General features: G+C 35.9%; 1 protein-coding gene across 5 annotated transcripts in view; it reads right to left on the bottom strand.

Annotated features, from left to right (window-relative positions):
* LOC137248457 (irregular chiasm C-roughest protein-like) overlaps positions 1 to 19,104 on the bottom strand; it is a 614,955-nt gene that overhangs the window by 198,681 nt on the left and 397,170 nt on the right. For all 5 annotated transcript variants that reach the window (XM_067779403.1, XM_067779390.1, XM_067779396.1 and 2 more), the window contains exon 4: positions 6,069 to 6,306. In XM_067779403.1, the coding sequence (XP_067635504.1) occupies positions 6,069 to 6,306 (238 nt within the window). The remainder of the gene's footprint in view (positions 1 to 6,068; positions 6,307 to 19,104) is intronic.

Consider the following 19,104-nt stretch of genomic DNA (forward strand, 5'->3'; position numbering starts at 1 on the left):
CATTATATACGGGGAAAGAACTGTCCGCCACAGCAGAGCCCCTTACTGTGGTAAGGCCATCAATACTTCCCGAAGTGGCTCGGTATCGGGAAGGCTCCGTTCGAATACAGCCGAATTTATCCCCTGGCTGCAAATCGTCCAATAGGCACGGTCCGCATAACACCCTGGATTAGGGGGTTGGCAGTTGGAGGTCTGGGCTTGATAGATATCCAGTTTCGTTTCGCTTTACATATATGTGTTATCGACGCAGTAAATACGAGTTATTGATTCAGTATCGAAGTGCTATGAAAATTTTATCTAATTGTTAGCGAAACCTTTAATCGATATTTCTGGAAAAATATCCGTTTTTTCTCTAGAAGTTCGCATTCGTTATCGAAAGGTCATAAGATGCATATAAAATCAATCAACAAGTTTATCGATATGGTATCAAAACTTATTGATTTGTTATTGGAGTACCATCAATTTGTTATCGGCGTGTTGTCGATTCCGTATCGCAAAGTTTTAGATTTTATGTCAACACGTTATCGATTTACTGTCGGAGTATTACCCATTTGTTATCGGCGTGTTATCGATTTGGTATCGACGACTCAGCTGGTGTTATGGATTAAGTAGTTACGTATAAAAATTCAATATAAAATCGATCCGCCCACCACACCGAGAGTCCTGAGTCATTTTCATGTTAATCGTTCTCGTTAACAGAAAGTACTTTAAGTAAGCGGTAAGTTTTTCTGAAGGTAGTTCAATCAAACCATGTTTAGCGTATCAGCCACCCTAATGTACATGTACACCAGGCATGAGTGATGACTTCGTTGTGGGCATGTTCTGTGGTCGTATTAATATTACAGGTTCATTGTGTACTAAACTGGTGGAATATATAATTTCACATACACATACATAAGTATACGATATAAGATTTCTTTCATTCTTATGTGACAAATAAGCCTCCAGTCTGAGTCTGAGTGTGGTTAAATTATAAATATTACCCTTTGACCTAACTTTGTAATAGGATAAATGTTAGTGGATTTTATCAAGTACATGCAGGAAGTTTATTTGGTTATAAATTTATTTACTTGAGATTTTTATTTCACCAATTTTATGGGAGCTTTTGCCTTTTTAGCACAGTTCTTTACTTAAATGTGTAGGCACGATAAAAAAGTATTAAGAACTGCCCTAAATTAATTAGCAAACAGTTTCCATAGTGGGACCAGAAAATCTTAATTTTTTTAGAAACTTTTCATACAGCGACCCACACTTAAATATTCCCTTTGGGGACTTGCAAACTTTAAACATCCAAAAGGAAATGGTTTTGAAGCTATTTCTATTCTACGTAGAACTTGCTACTAACTGAAAGGCTCACAAAGCTTCATAATGTACTTGGTGTTATCAGAAGTTCGGTTGATGGCTAAATGAATATTTCAAATAGTAACTAGAGCTTTACAGTACTCAGCGCAACTGAAAAAATCGAATACAATTTGTGAAAAACAATTTCTTCCTGCAAGAAGCCCATTATTTTCTCTCTATAGGGATACGGTCCACTTGCCATATTGTATCGTACCATTAGTACTTGTCCTTGGGGATGTTACTGTCATGCGTTTAGTTGAATACTGTATTTCCAAAATCGCTGCTACAATCGAATTACGAAGCATAAAGTATATATGCGGTCATGTTATCGCCACATAAACTCTTAAGAGCAGTAACACAATGCGGGTGTATATTTCTCCCTTCACCACTCCCCGAATGACTTTCGTTGGTTATGGTCCTTTGCCGGACATTGATGCGTTAAGTTCAGGAATTCAGCACTATCAAGGTACTATCAGGACCATCTCAGGAACGATTCGTATGGCCAAGTATAACCTTTAAGGACTTTTAAATTTAGTCGCCTCTTGCAACAATATGCCTACCACGGGAATATTTTACCATTTTCAAGTTGCCACGATTAGTAGCACAACTTTGAAGCTCTTAGGCGACTTCCTGTCATTGGGTGGCTATAATTTGCATTCATTAGCTTAATACAAAAGGCGTGAAACACAGTGAAAGTCACTTTCCAAGGGCGGAGGGTGATCTCACGTTTCTTTTAAGTATTTTCAACCAATAGAGAATAGAGAAAGCCTTAGACCCGCAGAGCCTGTGTGTAGCTATTTAAGAAATTTTCGTGCAACAGAACTTTCCCAGTAGATTAGGGGGACGCTAAAATCCGGGGCTTGTAGTTGAGCTAAGAGCCAATGACTTCCGAGTTTGGGACACCGTGTGGTTCTCAGGAATATTTGGACACATTTAATAGGTGGGCCGAGTCATTTGAGCTGCTTTCCAACACTGCAAAAACGAAGCTGTTTCCCTTTAAGAGGAAACAAAACGTGCCGACATGAGGCTTGGGGGATCATTCGAATGGGCGAGTAGCGCTGGGACTCTAAGGTTGGAAGCCCATTGTGGGGGATATGGCCAAGGAAGGTCACTGTTGCTTTCTGCTACAGTGGAGGGAGAGGCACTAGTTCGAGCTAGAAACTCTTGCCAAGAGTAGTACACTGGCTTTATGAGATGATAGATAAGCAAATTATTGGGTGCTAGTTCAGCGGAACGCACTGAACGCGGCTAGCATTAAAAGAATGTTAGTGCCAATAGAACAAAGAGCTCTGGTTGGTATCAGTGGCAGTCTTCGAACAATCCCTATGTTGAAATTGAATGGCCCACTGCACTAATATTCTCTGAATATGTATCTGCATCTCGAGTAGTAGGCAGGATGTGTAATATCCTCTAATTGCTTCCTGACTTCGGAATACACATAATTGCTTGGGTTAACTATACCAACCGGTGCAATGGTTTCTCGGAGTTGCAGGAGAAGGCTGATGGAGGCATTTTCTGTAAGGAGATCTGCGAAGGCAATTACCTCAAGTTGGCAGATGCCTGTAGGTTCTTAGAAACGGAAACTGTCGTAATAAAAGACGCGGTGGATGGGAGTGCAATGCTACTACGATTAGAGAATCTAATATCAACTTGGATAGTAAATCTACTACAAAAGCACTGACCTCAACTATGCTGCTATTAATTTCTTCTGGATCACAGGCACCAACAGTATTTTCGAAAATTTGCGACCTGATAGCGAATAATCCAGACCAACGTCACGAGTTCTTGGTTACACCATATTTTTTTTTTTTTGAATTGACGTCATTTGGTCTCATTTTTTAACTAAAATGCCGTCATCCCTAATAAGAATGAAAGTCCTTGATTTCATCTGCTACATGCATCTAAATAGCACCTTGTGTTATAGAAGCACTTGAATATATTCGAGGTCAAATTTCCTCTTAATTTCTTTATATATATATGTATATATAAACATATATATGTATGTATGCATGTGTTACACCTTCATTTACCTGCAGCTAATGATAAGCAAACTTACGCAAAATTTAACAGAGCACTGAATTGTTCAGCAGCTGCAAAGGATACGGAAATGTGTGCAAGTGGGTATATATATGTACATATGCACGTGGGCGAAATGGTGGTGGAGATGTGAAAATATAATGCCTCTGTGTGTTTTTGCAAATATGTATGAACGTTATAACTTTAAATGCATCTTTATACACTATGCAAGTACTTATATTCTTTGAAAGACACTGCAATATATCCAACGTGTTGGAAAATTAGATAAGATTTAAAATTAATTAAGTTTTAAGAGGTTTGCCATACCTTAGGGTCAAAGCAACAGAGTATTGGTCATGCATTCTACTTATGCACGCACACATATACATACATATATGCGTTTGTATGCAAGTAAGTGACGTAACTATTAGTTTGTGCACAGCTGTAAGAATTTGCCATTTAACTATTTTTTTTTGTAGTTTAGTCTTTTGCCAATTTGGTTTGCTGTCTTACATTTACACGACAACCTGAGGCAACATTATTTAATTAATTTGTTTCTTGGGCAAATATTTTAGTTGAGCGACGGCAGAGATTACTTCCGTGTATGCTGAGGATATGTTCTTTTTTATATTCAAGCAATTTGCGCAAGCTTGTCTAAAATAAGTTTAATAGTGTTAAGTAACCGGTATCTCTACGAAAGGAATGGTTAGTAAAAAAGGTGGCGTGAGTGCAAAGTACTCGTGAACTTCGATGTGTAAATACAGTTGTACGTCGAGGAAACTGATGTCTTTAAGTTAAAAGAGCTGGCCCAGAGGTTGAAACTACAGCAGGTAATATTCAGAGCTTTGTCGAATTATTATCGGTAACAACCAATTCCGACTAGTTATTGTTTTAATCTCGGCTTTTAAACAGAGAAAGTTTTTTCGTCGAGTTATCGGTTTGCTGTCGGCTTGACATCTTCGCGTCACAGGCTTTTCTTTGGTTTCTTATCGGCTTGTTAAAGTCGATTTTAAATAAAGTTTTATCGGATTATAATTCACAAAAAACCTTTAAACCTTCCACAACAAATAGATAGATCGCCGATACCAAATCGACGAGACAAAAACTATAATTTTTCGTTTTAAACCGATTACTTTTCGAAAACAAATCGATAACTCCTCGATTGCAGATCGGAATTTTTTGTTATTATATCGATGACTTTTTGATTATGATCGATAATTTCTCGATGACATTTCTTTAATCTTATGATTACAAATAGCGAACTTTTAGATATAGTTTTGGTTAGATGTCGACATTTTTTCGATGAATAATCGACATTTGATTTGATAACAAATCGATAACTTTTCGTAACTGGGTTACATATTGATGGCTTATAGATAAATAATAGATTACCTTTCGAAAATAAATCGCCAACTTTACTATTAAAAATCGACGATTTTTCGATAGCTAATCGATATCTTTGCAGTTATAAATCGTTAACTTTTTCGCCGTTCTATAGTTTTCGATGACAAACCAACCGCATGTTCTCTGTAATCCTAAACCATCGTTTTTTTGGACACCAGGCAGTTAATCATCGCTTAATCGTTCAGCTATGTACTGTTAGTTTTGGAAATACGTCATCCGATTCACCGAAAATCCATTCCAACGGTTCCTAACTGTATAATTGATACGTTCACAGTTTCACCATTATCTGATAGTATCGACAGCTTTGGTACCTTCCTCCGATTCTCGTTATCCGGCCGCATTTCCCCTTATTCTGAATCAGGTATATTAGGTACTTGGTAATCGTGATAAATGGAATAAGGGAAGGGAATGACAAGAATACTTTTTCCAAAAATCCAATATTTTAGGTATAGTGTTTATTATGGGAAAATTATGGTGAGAAAGGGAGAGTCGGAGTCGGAGTGAAAGTGACAGTAGCCATGCATGCTTTGGGAGTTAGAGGGAGAAGTAGAATAACATTGGAATGTAAAAGTAGTAAGAGAATGACAGGAATAAGGAGAAGCGGTAGCGAAGGTAGACAAAGATGGTACGAAAAGCGATAGGGGGTAGGGAGGGCCACTTTTTCAATGCAAGCAAAATAAATTACGGGCAAGACAACGTCTGTGAGATACGCTAGAATCGTGACAAGAGTAAAACTTTTATAACAAGGGAAGTTACTTAATAGCAATCAGACACGATATCTGAAGAATTGATGTTATTGGTGGCTTAACATTTTAGGCTAACTTTATCGAGAAGATTTCCAATATCACGTAAGCTAGTTATTCAAAAAATACTCAGTGATTCCGCAATGATCAACGGGTGCAGTGATAGAATTGTTTATGGTCGCAGGAGTGCCTACTCCGGGTCCACCTTAACAAAAAGCATCAGAGGAATAGAGATAAACACCTCTTTGGTAACAGTCCTAATTGACCCATGTTTCGTAAATTTTCGGGCTGTTTTCCGAACCCAAATGAATCTGTACAACTTGCTGCATTACTGTCGGGCTATCATACCCACAAAGTGCATTCCTGGTGGCGACTAATTTCCCTAAGTATGCACTTATTTCTCTAACCGGGTATCACAACTCGGCTCATTGCTGTATTTATCAGCTTTAACTTTAGTTATATTTTGAAATTTGTGTCAATATCTATTGGTTTGATGAAGAAAAAACATACCTCATATAGAATTTTTTCTCAGCCAATTTCACTAAACAAACCATAAATTCTTACCTCTAACAACCAATCGCACCGGCTGACTGGTGAGTGCATCTTGTGTGGTAAAATCACTCGCCGTCACTTGGCATTCCCATAATCCATCATCGAAATCCAATGTTGCCGAACGTATCCAAAGCGAACAATCGCCACCAATTTGCATTGGCGGTGGATGTAAGTCAAGATGAAGACCACCGCTACTGCTGCTGGAAGGGCGGGCAGCCCATTCATATTTTTTGGCATAAATACCGACAGGCTGTAAAAAAGAAAAGAAAAATTTGTGAAAATACCATATAACAGTATAATAAATTTAAAGGTAACTATTAGGCGAATCTTTAAGGTGAATTCCACACTGGCAGAAAAAATTGTATTGAAATCAACCGAAATATATGTAAATTTGTATGCAGCCAATTCAACCAAAAACATTTTTCATCATACGTAAGTCAAAACTTACCTAACTTAACAATTATTACTGTCACCACAAGAACAACATTGAGAACTCTTAAAATAACCGATTTCGGCTGACATAATAACAGTGAAGAATATTAATAATGACAGGGATTTCTGGGGCACCATAAACATATAAACAAAGTAATGACGTAAGTTTCTCTTTAAAATTGGCTGATGCGTTTGCATAATATTGAATTGTAGAAATGACCGAGTATCGAATTGATTTTAAATCTGTCACTTTGACGGAATTCTCACTAAATCAATTTTTTCTTTTAAAAAGAGTTCTCTCTCGGAATACCCATAATGCGATAAAGTTTGGTCTGTTAATTCAGAGAGAGTGATGAGTCCACTCCTCTTCCTCATCTTAAAAGCTTCTGTGATGCGCTTCTGTCGGAGCAAAGGAATATATTGAGATACCTTATAGAAACCAGCGAAGCTCGAAACCTAAGCACGATACCCAAATTTATTGAATTGGCATAGACTTCCTTCCACCTCGAACGAATGATTTACATGCAGCGTCTGCTCGGCTTTTTTTTTTGCACTTTTCGAGCCATCTGTGTAGAACGCCACTGTTTAGGCCCTCCTCCCATTCATCCTTCTAAAAATATCTTTATTTTTGTTTACATCTAAAAATCATGATGAATTATCTTAGTCGTAGAGCTCTTTCGTGGCTAAACCCTGCAATAGTTGTAGTGGTGCGCTGCTTACTGCGCCTAATATTCCCAGACATACTTGCGTATTCCCTACTCCAGTTGATTGCCCTTGTTGTCTCCTTCCACCAAACAAGAGCTCCATACGTGAGTATTGGTCAAATAAAGATATTTGGCTTCAGAAGAGATTTATTATTGTGCCGTTTAGCCTTGGTAAGTTGAAGCAGGTTATTTTCGTTTTCTAGTGACATGACAAGTTCCGTTTTTGTTGGATTTACCTTCTGCCAACTTTGCCCTGCTCAACACGGAATGCCGCAAATTTCCGTTTCCATGAGTTTGCCAATCGTTGGCTTGAAGATTTCCGTAGTTTCAATTTCTATCAGTATCAATAGATCCATATCCATAAGGTCTTGGGTTCCATATCTCATGAGTACCCTGCAGATGGCTTCTCCGTAAGCGCTGTTGAGGAGTCAACGTCGAGGAAACTTGCAAGTGCGTACTCTTTGCTGTGACTTCTCGGTGACGCCGACCAACGTCTTTCCGGCATACGTATCCATCCTGCAGAATTTAGTGTAGGGTATTGCAGGTCATAAAGTCTCTCCAATGTTTTAGTTGTGGTTAAGCTTCCCTGCCTTAGGACTTCTCCAGGCTTCGAGAACATAACCATTTTGCAGATATATGTGGCTGACCTCACTCCATCCAATACCGCGGATTCCAAGGGTTAAGAAAATAATCCCGGCATTCTGGTACGGTGCTGCAGTCGCATCCGCGCATTCACGAAAGTGTGCCAACATCAAGACCTATAATAACGTTTCCTGGCTGGACACAGTCCATCAACAATCTGCATCTTAGCTATGTTTTAATTTTTAAACAAATTTTGGAAACCCAATCCTGTTATTGTGAAACAAAATGCCGTTCACTTTCGGTTTTGAAAAATGAAAGAATAAAAAAAGAGAAAAATAATACCACTTTTGATTTGTGTACAAGCCGCATGCAGCACTTTTGAAATTATTTTTTTACTCGATATACGTGAAAGAGTTTTAGAAACTCATATTAAATGTCAACTGGAAAAAAAATTACTCACGTGTCGCTTATCCTCACATAATGGAATGAAAATCAATCTCGTTGATGAAATATTAGTTAAGCAATTTGGGAAAGTTGTTGTTTTGTTGCTATTTGTTATAGAAATGCCGGTTTTATATTCATGTAAGACCTCATGCCAAAGGTACAGTAGCGCACAGAAAAATAACAATGGTAGTTTTGATCGAATTTGGTCAGTTATAAATTTTTTCTTTTCGACTTTTAGCCAATAAACGTTCCTGATTTTATGACTAAAACTACACAAAGCAACTTCAAAAACGTTTTTGAAAAAATCGAAAACTCGAGAAAATTTTACAAAAATTTTAATTTTTACTACGAATTTCCTGATTTTTTTCTGTATGTAGTTTTTTAGCTTATTAATATAAGTACAAAAACGTACAAGTTATAGGTCTCACAAAATTCGTATTGATTTTAGAAATTTTTTTTCCGAAGGGTATTTTATATTTTATGATACAATATCTGATAGTCTTTAAAAGTAGTTCAGTTCATTAGACAAAAACTCTTTCCGCTGGATTCCATAGAATATGATTAGTTCCAGTTTTTCGTAAATTGTCTCGAATTTTCCGAACATTTTAAAACCGTTAACGAAATTGGTTCGCACAGTTTCAGTTACTAACTTCGTAGCAGTTTTTTTCAAAAATACCGAAAATACGAAAAGCAGAATTTGATTACCAAAATTTTAAAATAAATTACCACTGCTATTTTTCTTCTCGCTGCTGTATCTATGCACGTATGTCCGCGCACATCGCAGATATCCAAAATCGACAAAATTTTGCAAGAGTGTATTAAATATTTAGCTAAGCCATTTACTATTCATACAATGGAATTGAATGCGTATCGAGTGCATATGTATGTATGTGTACGTGTACATTTGCATATACGTATTTAAGTATTTGATAGATTAAAGCGCAAAGTTGTGTTGACTCGCGCATCATTGATTGTAGCACGTGACTTCATTCGTGCGCTAAAACGTGATACTTGCAACATTTAACGCTATCAACAAAGAATTATTTGGAAATGGAAAGGAGTATGGCTTAAATAATTGTCATGAGTAAGTTATCCATATGAATCAGGGAGCCGAAATATCAAAAGAACGGCGATCGTGAACAAAAGAAACACAGATAAAATAAGCGCATAAAGTATAGAGCTGTAAATGATTGCGATCAAATTATAAAAGGTTTTACAATCAACCTACATTGCAAAATGTTGTGATTGTAATTATTTTGTAAAATCTACAATCTTAATCAGCGCAGTGTAATTGATTGCAATCAGAGTTTTTTAAAGCTTTGTACTGCACAATCTGAATGTAAATGATTGCAATCACGTGTTTGAAAAAATTATTAACTATACAAAAATTGTAATAAATTAATATTTGTGTTGTAGTAAAAGTCAGATACGTGAAGTTGTGACAATACTATACCCCTCAGCACCCTGTTAATAAATACATACAACAATATGTCCGTGTGTGCGCATGAATAATTACAATAAATTATTTCCACCTTAAATTATTTGCAGCTCCGATTACGTTACGCATTCGACAGACAGTTATTGGTGGTTTTGTTTGTTATTTATTGAATCGCACATTCAGCTGTTATCGGAGATGGGAAAAGTTTATTCGAATAGAGATTAAATGATAAATAATTTTTTTGTAGGCTTTTTATGAAAACAGATACTTTTATTTGTTCGAGTAATGTTGCTACTCTTTATATATTTTTTTATCCATTAGCACGCATTAGGCTGAGTTGGAAGTGCTCAGAAAATTTTAAAACGACTACCACCTTGGCATACTTAACTTTTAAATCAATGATTAGACTAGTGCGTAAGTCATATAGCTGTGAAAGATTGCAATCACATCATAAAAAGACGTGCAATCACCCTTCATTGCGATAAAATGTGACCGTATTTACTGCATTTGTAAACATTTCAATTCACAATCTTTTTAGTATAAGTGATTGCAATAATATATTGCTTGAAGTCATTTGTGGATTTCATAAAACTTGTGACCTTAATCATGTTAGCCATTGAAATCTCATTTAAGTACCAACCATGGATTGTAAAAAAGTTATAGATGCTGTTCCCGGATCATATTGGAACTGTTTTTGGTATCACGCCGAAACAATTTTTTTAGGATAATTTAGACTATTTTCTGAAAATTTTCAGACCATCTCGGTATTGTTTTTGTGGTAATTTTGAAATAGGTTTGGGAATAATTCGGTGCTATTTTGAGGATAATTTCGGGACTAACTCGGTTTTGTTTTCGGGATTATTTGCGACCGTTTTGAAAATATGTGCGGTATCTTAGCGGTTGTTTTTTTAAGATTAAATAAATTTTTAAATAGTTATTTTGGAAGATACCTTGGGGCGACTTCGGATTTTTTTTCGGGATAAATTTTAACTTTGTACATTCGAAACTTTTTTTGAAAGATGGGAATAATTTTAAACCATAGGAGTTCTTTCTTAAATACATCAAAACAAGGAAACTTGTCCTATATGTACTGAAATGTGCTGTTTTGAGGAAACAATTTTTTTCACGAAAAATTACACCCATTTTCTATGTTCTGAAGAACTTTTTTTTGAGGGTGGGAATCAGTACTGTATTACTTATTTAGGGTATTTGTTCAAGATCATTTTTGGAATATCTAGGGATAAATTCGGAACAAATATAGGATTTTGGAACTACTACGGGATTTTCTCACAGTTCTTAATCTGAGTTCATTCGACCCAAACCTGGAATATAACGGGGATATGTGGGAAATGCACAACATATAAAAAACCCTTATACTAAATTGAAGAAAAAATTTTTGTATGAAAAATCACTCTCATTTTTCATATCCTGAGGAACAGCTTTTTTGAGTGTAGCGAGTAATCGGTATTATTTTGAGGATCGATTCAAGATCGTCTCTGGACTCTTGAAGATCGTTTGAGGGCTAATTTTTATAAATTGGCACTATTCCGAAAATTGTTTCCCCAAGAACAGTTTTTTAGTTTGAGTTCATTCGACTTAAAAAAGGAATACGACTGACATATGTCGGTTAGACCGAGGCCGGAAAAATAATGAAAAGGTGGGCAATGCACAACTTGGGACTCCACAAACACCATTTGAATAGAATTCAATGAATTTGCAAAATATTAACATTTATTTAATTTGTTTGCATTTATATTTGTTACCTAATTACTTGCCCTCTTGCAGCACATAATAATTTTATATTCCAATACAAATTTCCACGAGATCATAATTTGAAAATAATTTTCGTTTTAAAATGTGGCGCTTAGAGCTTTAGATGGCATAAACTATTTGTGGTTGCTATGACTATTAAATTTAAGCTGCTTTTTGGTGTGGAATGCAAATAAAATTTTTCTCTACCAATTCATAAAAGGCATTCATTCAAAGTTTTATAAAAATTTCATATGTGCCACCACAATTTAATTCGTGATGTACTGTGAAAATATTTTTATTGTGAAATGCAAAACATACAAATTGCGTAGGTGCCGCCTTTCCATGCGTATCGGATTGACGGATGCCGATGAAGTTTTAAAGGGAATTTAGTATCGTTTATACTTGACCCATTTAAGGGGTAGTGTGGAATCATTTCGTAAGCGTTTTGCGATAACTTCCGCAACAATTCAGTATTATTTTAAGGATTACTTTGATATTATTCCGATGCATTTTTAGGGAAGTTTCAGGACCAAGCGTAGATTACTTCGTAAACGGAATCATTTCCAGACTATTTTCGGAAACATTTTTTTTATCATTTTCTCATATTTTTGACATTTTTCGAATATATTTTAATGAGTGGTTGTTTCAATTACAAAATTCATAGAACTTTTTCTTAAATTACTGAAAATTCAAAAAAGAAGGATTTGCCATAAATTGCCACTGCTATATTCAGTAAGTAATAAGAAAATATTCGTATAAATATGCACAATGAATGTATATATCGATTAAAAATAAATCTATTTTTATGTACTTTTTTTTGCAACTTCAAAACTTAATTAAAAATTTCTTCAAACATAAGCGTAAGCTTTTTTCCTTTCAATAATTTTTTTGCAAATCTTTACATAAAATCTATGCTCACTCCACAGAGTTTAATTATTTTTGTGCATCTATACAAATGTGAAGCGTAGTAGAAACAATAATAATGTCAGTTGGATATGTCACTCCCATATCACTTGTCATTACTGTGACAACTTTGGCGCCACCTAGAGAAGCCAAACTAACAACCGCACAAATTTCATACCAACGTGTCTCAATTTTTGTGAATGTGAAACCAAATATTTTGGTAAAGTTGATTGAAAGCCGCGGCAGAAAAGCCTACCAAGATTTCAACGGTTTATTTGCCTATCTAACGCTTAAGATACATCTGATCTTGAAAACAGTTACATTTTACGGTGTTTTTGATTTATAATTACTTTACAGTTGTTATAACCATAATCAATTGTTAGTAGCAGATATGAAGATTTTCGTATCTCTCTTTTAATACTTCTTTAAAGTAATAGACAATCTTTGTGAAACTTCCAATACCCCTCACTCAAAAGTCAATTTGGCGGAGTTAAATTAAAGAAAAATGACTTATTGTATATCGCAAAGTGAGATGCAAAGTGAGACACGACAAAAATATCAGTTTGTATAGCCCCAAGTTTTTACTTGGGATTATGTCATTGCAGTAGTGGTGAAATAATCCCAAGTAAAAATTTTGGCTATGCCTTTTGGAACTGCATCAAGTGGAAGTGTATGTACATATATAACCTGTTTTATGCCAAACAATAAAAATAAATGTTATTTGTACGCACTGACACCCGTCTTTTCAGGTGGTATTAAGACAACAGTGCAATAGTCCTAAGAAAAAAACTTGAGGCTATGCCTCTTGGGCGTATGTCATGCCACTTCCAATACTTGCTATTAACTTGTACATACAGAAACTAGCTTTTTCATCAACTGAAAACTGTAATCTCCTACGAAAATGACTGATAGGTAATGTCACTTATACTGATGGACGTTGCTACAGAATAATTTGCTTAATAAATATATGCTTATTGCACCATGCTAGGAAAAATTAACCCCAGGAGATCAGAAGATCTCACTGGCATATGAAATACAAAATAATTGAAATTCAAAGATTTGTTAAGCGTATTAAAGATATTTATAGCATCACGGCTTTCGCAATCTCTGCCCACAGATTCCGAAGATCTGGAGACCCCTAGTTCCTCATGGAAGTAGGAGTGAGAGGGGGGATTACCTGGAAGGTTAATGTGGTTAGTTTAAATCGTTCCCGAGATGGGCGCGCTATTATCTTAATAGCGTTTGTTATCGGAACGTATTTGATCTAAATATGGCAAAAGACCATAAACATCGATAGCAATTCCCAAATCCTCGGGGAGTGTACTTATTGCTACAACAACAAGAACTGCATGCAATATACGTTAAACTACGCATTATTTCAGTTTAACAAAACAGTCAAGATTAGCTTAAACTTTAGCTCTACCCTACTTTGAGGCGTGTTCGTGCAGCCCTGCTCTACACCATGCTCACAGTGTTAATATGGAGAAGTAAACGCAAACAAAGTAACTACCAAAACTTTTAACATTCTCTCTTCTTCTACGTAGCGCAAAACATTTGAAATATGCAGCTCATTTTCTCACTTTTGTGTAAATGTAAAAATGCTACCACAGGTTAGAATAAACTGTGAAAAAATGTAAAAGAAATGGCCCTTCACTTTTCAAATTTCTTATTTTTTCTAACTACAAAATATCAATTTAAAGCATCAAGAAACCACTTCAACTAAAGAAGAAGCAGAGAAAAGTGCGCGAAGACCTTTTAAATTTTATTCGTTGTCACTTGTACATGGCAACAAAGTGGCAGTTGAGGTGACAGTTATTGCATTGAAAAGCACTTGGCGGAAACACATTCATATAAAAGCAGTAGCACGAAAAAAACTATCCTTGCACTTATACATACAATCATACATATGCTTATTATTCTATGCATAGATATTAGGGTGGTCTTTATTTGAGGGGAATTCGCTCTGCAGTCTCAATCGCTCCATAATAGAAACATTCAGATGTTACAACTAAACTAGTTTGGGACTGTAATTTTTGAGCTTAGTGCAGCCAAGGTATAAGGCAGCAGAGGTATTGGGGCCAAAAATGTATACAGTGCGCAGGAGCTACGGAAGTTCAGGGCTTACGTTCCGTAGCTGCCATATTTTTAGGGATATTAGATGGTGATCTTAAAAAAATAAAGCGCAAGACTCGCAGTAGTGCTGGCATGCTATATAGAAAACTGCAAATAGAGGAGGGTCAGATGGGAAGCGCTAGACCGTTCGGACTTTAAAAGGCACATGTTTTTCAAGTTACAATTGAGAGGAGGTAGTAAGCCCTTCTACACCTGGCAGGGCGGCGGGGGAAAAATATCTTAGTCATTCGCACGTCGTCATTACTTTAGAGAAGGTTGACACGGACAAGGACAGCGTCCCTTCGACTCGCTTGAGGAGATATGCATGCCTTAAAAGCAACCACTCCTTGACTCAGATGCGAGGAGTGAAGTGCCAACAGTAATTTTGTTCTTCTGTTTGTCTGAATTCATAAAAAGGATCTTTTGGGTATATTGCTACAATATATCTGTGATTGTAATGTTTTCCTCTGGCATGATGACTCTCTTTCACCTCATTTTCCTGAGGCTTTCTCTTGGCAGAAGGACTTCTCCAGACTTCCTCTTTAAACAATTAAATCATCCTCCTCGTAGCTCTGCTGGGGGATACCAAATTGAGCATTTATTACGACCATTCCTGCAAACGGTTTAATATGCACACATATATGTAATTATTTATATACCAATACACATATATACATACGCATACATCGTTATGGTTGTGGCTCTAACTTCACTAAAGCACATGTTGCAGCCACATACATGAGTACTATCTCTTGAATGTTAGCAATAACAAGTGAAACAATAACAAAAAACTGAACGACAATAAACACAAAACAATACTTTGATGCTCTAGAAACGATATAAAAACAATAACAAAACGGCATGTTAACAATAAAAGATAGCTCGTCAAAAAATGGTTACAATTTTGAAAAACAACAAAAGAACAAGACAAAAATTGCACTTCAAAGCAATTCGGTAGAGAGTATGTGTATGTGTGTGTGTGCGCTTGTGTGTAAAAGGACAAGTAGAACAAGGCATTAATGATCTGTTTCGGTGCACATTTTAGTGCATAAAAACGCAGCTGTAAATACAAACACAAATGTACAAAAACTTGCATAGATGATATGTATGAAGTATGAAAATACATTAGATATTTTGAATATTAACTCATACACAGGCCCTAAGTAATATTGGGAGCTTTCAGCGAACTCCAGTTATGTTGATACGTTGTAAACATGTTGAGTTCAGTTGCTTGATAGACATTTTGTTTCTTGAAGGAAAAATTGAGCGAACTATTGTATGAAATAATTATTTTACATTTTAAGGAAAAAGACCTCTTGAATAAATTCATTAAAATTATATACATACATAACCAACAACTCACAATGGCGATAAACATGTTTAGTGAATCTTCCGTAGAAGGCTTGCGTTAAGTAGTTTGACATAAAATTCTAAACCACTGAGTAGCTCAATATTAAATACTCAGCATTCCTTTCAGGAAGTGATCACTCAACGGTGGATTAGTAGCTGCGTTTACTGAAGGTACCCATTTCCAAAAAACGCATTCCTGAAACTTCGTATGACATGTGTGCGGGTGGCATCCAAGCAATGGCTGGCCGTTTGTATGCAATGAATGAACAAAACATTTAACCGGAAGGGCGTCTAGTGACAAATACTTCACATACATTTTGCTAGCGATAGATGGCTATTGTGTACACTTTGTATGTTGAATTTTTTTTTATTTTTTTGCTGTTTATTTTTGTTTTCTCTCTCTTAAATCTTTTGTCTGATAAGATGTCACCCTCCATGTGTTTTGAACATTTTGTAGATGCTTTGATATAACAGTTCATTTTGAAATTTCAAATTTTGTTAGCTACTGAAGTTCAGGAAAATTTAGGGTGTGTACTGCTCTTGCAATTTTTTTATTTGTATTTGCATTGACAGTTTGTTTAGTTTGGATGTTGTTTTTGTGTCTTTTTTTGGAAATTTTGCCAGCTTTCAGTTGGGAACATATTTTATTTCGATGAACAAATTAAAATTTAAATTAAACTTCGGGTTTCATTCTGTATTGCGAACGATAGCTCAAACGAACGATTCGCCTCCAAATGTTTTCTATAGCAATGGCATTCTTTATCATTTTCGTTCGGCTTTTACGTTTCTTACTTTATGTCAACCAGGAAGGCGAAAGCAATTTACAAATAATATTTTGTCATTATTCAGCATAGTTAAAATACACTAGCAATTCGTCTATGAGGCCTAACGACCGTCGTTTCGTAATAGAGAGAAATTTAAGTTCTCACGGAAAAATTTGCCCCATTGGCCAAAATTGCTCCGGAAGCCAAAGTCACAGCTAATTCCGGAACTGCAACCGAAATAAGAACTGGCCCAAGTAAGACCAAAACCAAAACCTACACTGTACGCTACGTTCAGAGCTGTACGCTAAAACATTTCACAATGCATGGAGTAAAATAAAGTTGCAATTTTAGAAAAATATTGCAAATAAAATTTCGCAACCCATAAAAAAGAAATTTTTGAAATCTCTACTGTGTGTACATTTAAACGAGGGGCACATTTTCTTCTTGTTATATTATCTTCAGTAAAATCAAGCTTGAAGCGAGAAATATAACAAAACAGAAATTAAAGCCGAGTCCACAGTACTGGAACCAAAACCAAGAGCCAAACTTAAACGAATAAGGAAAGGGAAATTAGAAAAAAAAGAATCTGGAATCAGAGCTGTACCTCAAATCATATCCTAAACTTAGTCCTGAGCTATTGGTAGCAGAACGTAAGTGGAATGGAAACCAGCACCTCAAGCTGTATTAAACTGCAACAGAACACATTACACAGAAAAGATCCATAGTTGAAACTGATACTAAGTAGCAAACAAGAACTGAACTTCAGTCAAAACGGGTACCGGAACGGTAACAAGAGATGCACCAAAAATCAGCTTAAAAATCGGAACTAGAAACTCCCACTACCAGGGTGGAAATGAAAACCGAAACCAGATTCCAAATTGAATTAGAACCGATATCGAAATTGGAATATGTTGGAGCTAAAACTGTTATCAAATGAGGAAAAGAAACTGGCAATATTACCGAAACTATACAGAAAATAGACACCGCAGCCCGGGATGAAAATGATTACTGTAATTGGTTGGCCCCTTATATATGCACAATCAACCAAATATAGGTATTTATGTCCTGCAGGTAATGCTAAAGGGGGAAGAAGATCGAAACAAAAACCAAAACAGCTATCGAAACCAAGTCCGAAAATGGAAATTCAAACCACAACCAAATTAAAACACTAACTTTAACAAAAGGAGGACTTCAGTTAGGATAAGTACTTTATCTCCTACCAGGGCAACAGTGAAAATGAGGACTGGAACGAAAATCGCATCCAAATTAACACTGAGAGTGCAAACTAATATTCCCACTCAGACCAGTCGTTTGCCGGATATAAATACGATACCATCCTGAATGCCTCAGGAACGTCAAGTATTTATGCCTTAAATAGCAAATATAGTTGGGTGATTGATTTCAAGTTAAACATTGTGCCAAGAGTGGAGTGGAGCTGAGGATACGCTTGAGTCATGAATGGATAGTATTGAACTAACTAAAAGTAAACTTTTGATTCGAATTGATACGTAATCTCATATTCTTGATCTATCTTACTCACATCAGACTCCAGAGTAACCTCTGTCGGATGCCATTAAGCTAGCATACATTTTAATCATTTCAGTGTACCGATTTGTGATTATTTTGGCTTTTCACGTATTTTTTTTGTGCTCCAGTCTTCTGCTTTTTTTACATTTAGGCCATTCACACATAGAACATCAGACATGTTTGTGTTAAAAAGTGCAAATAGTATATTTTTAGAAGAGCAATTACAATAAAAACAGCAGTGACTATTATGTATTTGTATGTAATAGCCACAACCACAGCCGCAGCAACAACAAGTTACAAATATTTGATCAACATTTCGTATGAAACGTATACCTGCCTGCACTGTATGAAATGGGAAATAGAAACTTGTATGAACGAAGCTCTTAATATACAACTATGGAACTACAACTGTTTTACATGTACATACCTACATATACATACGTTACACAAACATACATACGCTTATTTTAGTCTACATTTCAATACTGTGTGCATTATACTTATTGTATGTACGAATAATATTACTCATACGCCCAGGTGTACCATGCGCTGAGCAGGCGCTTCATACCACAAAACGTGGAGATGTACTAGCAGTTTAGCTTCTTTATACTTGTTATTCATTGGCTTCCATTTAAAGGCATGTTGTATATTTTTTGGAACAAATGAGTTGTGTGAATATAAATAGTTATATATGTCTGCTTGTGTACAAACCATTGGTAGCAGTCTGCAGCTAGAGTACGTAAGATAACACACAAGTATGAAACTGACGATTACCACGATGCCAAAGTAAGATATTATTATACTCAGCGTGTTTTGCACACAGAGTATATTAACTTTGATTGGATAACGGTTGGTTGTACAGGTATAAAGGAATAGAGATAGATATAGACTTCCATATATCAAAATCATAAGTATCGAAAAAAAATTTGATTCTGATTGATCTGCCCGTTAACACGATAACTTGAGTAAATGTTGAGATATCTTCACCAAATTTGGTACACGAGCTTATCTGAGCCCAGAATAGATTGTTATTGAAAACG

Source organism: Eurosta solidaginis, chromosome 1 (assembly GCF_040869045.1).
Source record: "Eurosta solidaginis isolate ZX-2024a chromosome 1, ASM4086904v1, whole genome shotgun sequence".
In the NCBI taxonomy this organism is placed as follows: domain Eukaryota; kingdom Metazoa; phylum Arthropoda; class Insecta; order Diptera; family Tephritidae; genus Eurosta; species Eurosta solidaginis.